This window comes from Echinops telfairi, unplaced genomic scaffold (genome assembly GCF_000313985.2).
Source record: "Echinops telfairi isolate 266 unplaced genomic scaffold, ASM31398v2 ScPeMD7_5592;HRSCAF=6446, whole genome shotgun sequence".
Classification (NCBI taxonomy): domain Eukaryota; kingdom Metazoa; phylum Chordata; class Mammalia; order Afrosoricida; family Tenrecidae; genus Echinops; species Echinops telfairi.
In genome coordinates this window covers 37015569-37022090 of record NW_022109491.1, presented here as the reverse complement: position 1 = coordinate 37022090, position 6522 = coordinate 37015569, and the positions used below count along the sequence as shown (strand labels likewise).

The following is a 6522-nucleotide window of genomic DNA, read 5'->3' as shown; positions in this document are numbered from 1 at the left end:
TCTCCACTCCGCACGCCCCCTATCATTCACTATGGTAAGATTTTTTGTTCTGATGATGCCTTATACCTGATCCCTTCGACACCTTGTGATACCAACATTTTCAACAACATTCTAGCAAACATAATTCAACAAAACATTAACTAAATAATACATCATGATTAGGTGATGTTCATATCAAGTATGTAAAAATGGTTTAATATATTTTTTAAAAATTCAATGTAATCCACTATATAAATAAAAGAATCATATAATTATATCAATGCAGAAAAAACATTTGATAAAATTAAGCACCTATTTTTGATTAAAACACTCAATAAAATAGAGACAGAAGGGAAATTCTGCAGTATGGTAAAGGCCATACATGCAACACCAACAGCCGGCATTTCTCTCATGGAGAGAACTTGAAGGCATTTCCTCTTCTGAACAAGATAGGGTTTCCCTATGTCCCATTCTTATTTCATATAGTCCTACCTGCGTTAGCCAGGCTGTAAGTTATCAAAAGGATATTAAAGGTATTCAAATTGGCAAAGAAGCTAAACTCTCTATGTGCAGGCAATATGATCTCAATACTTCAAAGACTCAATTTTCAAAACTGCTACAACAAATTGAAAAATTTGGCAATGTAGCAGGCTATAAGATCAATTTATCAAAAATTGCGTGCACCTTAGTCCTCAAACAGCATCCTTCATTTTCAATACTTTAGAGGTCTTGTGCAACAGATTTACCTAAGGCAATGAGTCTTTTGATCTCTTGACAGCTGCTTCTCCGAGCATTGATTGTAGATCCAAGCAAGACAAAATCCTTGACAACTTCAAGCTCTCCTCCAGTTACCCTGATGATCCAGTTGTGAAGGATTTGATCTTTTCACTGAGTCGTAATCCACACTGAAAGCTGTAATCCTTATCTTCATCAGCGGGTGTTTCATGTCCTCACTTTCAGCAAACAAGGTTGTGTCATCTGCATGCTAATGTTGTTAATAGGCCTTCCTCTACAGCAGTGGTTCTCCACCTTCCTAACGCTGCGACCCTATCATACAGTTCCTCGTGGGGTGGTGACCCCCCACCATAAAATTACTTTTGTTCCTACTTCATGACTGTATCCGCTACTGTTATGAAACGGGCAACCCCTGTGAAAGGGTCATTCGACCCCCCAAAGGTGGGTGGAGAACTGCTGCTCTACAGGATAGAGGAGATACACCCCTTTAGGTTTCAGAGACGGTAAATCTTTATGTGAGAAGAAAGCCTCATCTCTCTCCCCTGGCATGCCTCATGAAGTTGAAAGACTTGACTGGTTAGCTGCTCAATGTGTAACCCACTACTCTGAGGGCTCCTCATTTGCAACATGCACACCATATAAAGCATTCATATACTTAATGAGCTCTTACAATAATAATAGGTACATTCAACTAGAAATATGTAGCGATTGAGTTGTGCAAATAGGAGGGGACTTAAAAAATTAGTGGGCAATAAATTAAAAGATCATAGATTTTTTTCCCCTCAATTTTTTTGAAGCCTCCTCATATATTATCAGGATGTTCATTACACCATTGTTTGTAACAGTGAAAGTCTTAGATGTTATCTTTAATATTTAATGGAACACAATGTAGCCATTTAGTAAGATATATATATGTGTGTGTGTGTGTGTGTGTGTGTGTGTGCAAGGACTTTTACAATATATGAAATGGAAAAAAAAATTGATAAAATTTTCAGGCGAAAAACAAACATTGGGAATTCAAGATTTATTTCCATCTCTGGGAGAGAGGTGTGTTCCCTAGCTGACAGGCTAAGAAATGAGTATTTAGCTTTTTAAGCTTATTAGTAGAAGGCAAGGAAAAAGGTAGTTGAAAACAGGTACTAACTAAACTAATATACATTTAGCCACACCCATATTGGAGGTCTTGAAACTTCGCTCCATTCTGTTTCCTTTTTCTCCGAGTTAGAAAGTATCATGAGTCAAAACTGCAGAGGTACAAGGGATGCAAGTGCCTATGGCTTTTCTTAAAGTTTACAGTACTAATGAGCAAAAAGCAAAAAATCACCATCCAGTACAATATTGTTTATACTCAAAATTCCCATTTGTTTAAGATTATCAGATTAGCTAAAATGACTCTCTTTGCCTATTTATCAGCAGTTCCAGGGTGAATACTTTGAATCAAGTCTACCTTCAAACTCAGAACCAGTTGCTGTTGGGTCGATTCCAACTCATCATTACCCCTTGTTTTCAGACTCAACCAGGATTTCCACGTTGGTTTTTCAGTAGATTTCCAGACCTTTCATCCAAGACACTTTTGAATATACTCAAACTTCCAACCTTTCAATTAACAAGTGAACACATTAAGATGGACACCAAAAAAACCCGAAAAAAGATGGACACCGTACCATAATAAGCTCACTGCATTGAGTCAATTCCGACACAAAGCAACCCACTAGTACAGAGTAGAAATTCTCTACAGTTTCCAAAACTCCTCATTCTTTATGGGAGCAGACAACCCCATCGTTCTCTCATAAAGCAGAGAGTGGGTTTGAACCACAAACCTTGCAGTTAGTAGCGCAGTGCTTAACTCACTTTGCCACCAGGGCTCCTGCATAAAAAATAAAACAAAAATAAAAACAAAACTCACCATCATTGAATCCATTCTAACACATAGAAACCCATTAGGACTGAACAGAACTGACCCTGTGGGTTTCCAAGACTATACATCTTTATAGGAATAGAAAGCCTCATCGTTCTCTTCCTAAAAGGATAGACAATCTCATGATGTGGTCATCTGGTCTGGTTCAGAGCAGCCCAGTCACAATGCGCTGAGGATTAATGTAGGGTTAAACCATATTTGTACAATGACAGAGTAGAAAGAATATTGGCTAGGAGTCAAAAGAGCCGGATCTGGGTTCAGGCTCTACAATTCGTCACCCAAATACCCTTTTATTCCACATTGCACTGATTCCGTGTATCTATCAGGCCCTGGGCACAATATGAGGAGGGGCTGTGTAAAAAAAAGATTGTCAGATAAACCAGGCAATCTTTATCCTCAAGAAGACCATCTTACCTTATACTTAATCTTGTCTTCACCATAAATCAAAGAAATGACCATTCTCAAATGAAATTAGGAAATGGGGCAGGATTTCTCAATTTCAGTTCTCTAAACATCTTGCTCTGGGTAATTTTTTGTTGTGAGGATTGCCTTGGGCATTTTAGGATGTAGCCTTAGTTATCTAGTGCTGCTATTAAGAGAAAAACTACAAATGGATGGTTTAACCATAGAAATTAATTTTTGTACCGTCATGGAAGAGAAGAGCCTGAATTCGGGGCCCAGCTCCGGGAAGGTATTTGTGCCTGTCAGATCTGGAAGAAGGTCTTGTCTCTCTTGGGCTTCAGCTCCTAGGTGATCTTCATGAGGCTTGGCACCTCTCCTCCCTCATCTCTGCTCTGCTCACAGGTTTAATCTCTTTTTATATCTCAAGAGACTAACTCAAAATGCACCCTACATTAATCCTACCTAATTGACAGAACAAAAACAACCCATTCCCAAATGGGATTATAACTATAAACTTAACCAACACACATTTTCGAAAGACATAATCCGATCTGTAACAGATGTTTAGCAGCATCCTCAACCACTACCCACTAGAAACCAGAAGGATCTCTTCAATAAGTTTTGTGACAATCAAAACTGTCTCCAGATATTGCTGAGGGTGGTCTCAGTTGAGAACCACTGAAATACGGTGGCAAATGTGAAAGCATTCCTAAAAGTACAAAGCTTCTTCTAATCAATTTGTGTCAGTATTAATGTAAATCAATTTCTAAGGTTTTTGCATCTATATATAACAACAAAAGACTTTAAAGAATTCATGGTTTCCTTAGGAATGATTTTTTTAATGCATTTTACCTATCATTATAAAACCTTCCAGGGATTTTCAATTAATTTTCTTTACCAAAATAAAGCTGCTTCATTAGAACATATTTTCTAAATGTAACACAACACTAACATGACAGCAGGAGTCAAACATAATTGCCATTTATACAAAGCAGAAACTTGTGATTTTGGTTTCCCTTGTTGTGCAAACCTTTTTCCTTTTAGCTGGGACTTTCATGGAATGAGATACATAATTTTTTGAGCCCTCTGTGCATGGGGCTAAAAAAAAAAGAAAAAAAAAGCGGGAACTTTATTTTCTTTGTCCAAATTCAAAGTGCTCTGTGCCTACCTTTTAAGGACAAGGGACTGGATCTTGTAAATTCTGCAGTTGATGGTTTGCGTTGTTTACGTAATTTCAAGTACTCCTTAACTCTTCCATCAATGGTTTCTTTCAGCAATAAACAGACTTCCTAAAGTAAAATTTTAAAAATGCATGTAACCTAACAATGTAATGCAATATAAGAAAACAATCAACATAGTACATGTTAAAGAGTCAACATTATACTCTTTATAACATATATACAACAAAATATGTATGAACTCAACAATTCCTACATGTACAATTGGTGACACTGGCTGTACTCTTCAAGTTGTGCCACCTTTCTTAAAGTCTTTTTTCTGAATTACTTCACCATCATCAGTCCACTGCCCCTTCTCATCAAGCTTCTCAATAATCTTTGAGTCGGTGTCAATTTGATCACATATAGATGATTCTTTAAAAGAAGACAACTTTCAAGGCAGACACTCTTTTCTAATTAAGCCAAACTACTGTTTAGTATGACTTCTGGGAATACATGGTTTCAGTTTAAGGTTTAAAGATTCCTCCAGGGCAATAGTTTAGAGGGGCGGTGTCATAGAACCTCAATGGCCCCAGAAAGGCTGGATTTCACGACAAAGTGAACATTCGTTTTACATTTTCTTCCTTTTGAACAGGATTCTTCTATATAATTTTTGGCTAAATGTTCAGTAATGGTATCCAGTTCTGGTCTCATGACATAGGAGAGAGTTGTTAATGGAGGCAATCAGACATGCACTATAGTTCCTCCACCAATCTCACCCTCCTTCTTCCTCTGCTGCACCTGGAGAACCGAGACTCTTGCTGAGTTTCCAAACTCTTAATACTATGCAATTTAACTGGGAGGGAGAACCAAGCCCCCAAACCAGAGTCAGTGCCATCTAGATGATTCAGATTCATAGGAACCCTATATTGGGTCTCGGGAGCTGTAAACCTTTACAGGAACAAGTAGCCTCATCTTTGTTCCTTGAAGTATCTGGTGGGTTTAATCTGCCAACCCTGTAACCAGTCCAAGCTTGCCTGACAGTGCCATCAGAACAGAAGCACTAAAGCCAATATTAGGCCAGTTGATTGGAATATCTCAAGTAAAATTGGGACTCTAAACGTTGAACTTAAAAAATAAGCAGATCTGATAAAGTGGTTGGTTGGTTATGCACCCAGTATAGCTGCTGCCTTCTCTCCCTTTTTTGTTTATTAAAAATAAATATAACCCAAGGTTTGCCCTTTACCCTTTTACAGGTGTATGCTGATGTTGTGGTTAGGTTCAGTAGAGCCAGTTCCACTCAAAGCAACTCTACATCATCCTCACAATTGTTCTTATGTTTGAACTCATTATAACAGTCATTGTGTCAATCAATCTTGTCAAGGGTCTTCCCCTTTTTGGCTGGCCCTCTACTTTACCAAGCATGATATCCTTTACCAGGGACTGATCTTTCCTGATAACATGTCCAAAGTACATAAAATGAAGTCTCTCCATCCTTCTCTCTCTCTCTCTCTCTTTTTTTTTTTTAAAAAAAAGCTTATAATTTGTTTATTTTGGGCAAATAGAATGGGACAATGCAATAAAATATTTTACACATAGTATCTCATTTTGTTTTTTTAAATTGTTTTATTAGGGGCTCATACAACTCTTATCACAATCCATACATACATCAATTGTGTAAATCCACCCTTACTTCTAAGGAGGATTCTGGTTGTACTTCTTCCAAGACTGATTTGTTTGTTATTTTGGCAGTCTGTGATACTTTCAATATTCTTCACCAGCACCATAATTCATATGCATCCATTCTTCGATCTTCCTTATTTAATGTCCAACTTTCACGTGCATATGAGGCAATGGACAATACCATGGCTTGAGTTAGGCGCACCTTCTTGCTCAAAATAACATCCTTGCTTTTTCAACACTTTACAGATATCATGTGCACCACACTGACCCAATGCAATGCATCATTTGAGCTTTTGACAGTTGTTCCCATAGCATAGATTGTGGATCCAAGCAAGACAAAATCCTTGACAAATTCAATTTTTTCTCCATTTATCATTATGTTATCTGTGAAGATTTGGGTTTTATTTACACTGAGCTGTAATCCATACTGAAGGCTGCAATATTTAATCTTCATCAGCACTTGCTCTAAGCCCTCCTCATTTTCAGCAAGCAAGATGGTGTCATAATGCATATACCATAGGTTGTTAATAAAACTTCCTCCAATCGTGATACCACATTTCTTCTTCATATAATTCAGCTTCCTATACAAAGCGGGTGAACAAACAAATGTGGTGAAGAAAGCTGATGGTGCCCGGCTATCAAAAGATA

At 37.7% G+C, this 6522-nt stretch overlaps 1 protein-coding gene across 1 annotated transcript in view; it reads right to left on the bottom strand.

Moving 5' to 3' along the window:
* The window catches only part of LOC101655932 (SLX4 interacting protein), a 180139-nt gene that overhangs the window by 73323 nt on the left and 100294 nt on the right, over positions 1 to 6522 (bottom strand). Inside the window, exon 4 of the mRNA XM_045295169.1 lies at positions 4203 to 4323. Coding sequence (XP_045151104.1) covers positions 4203 to 4323 — 121 coding nt within the window. The remainder of the gene's footprint in view (positions 1 to 4202; positions 4324 to 6522) is intronic.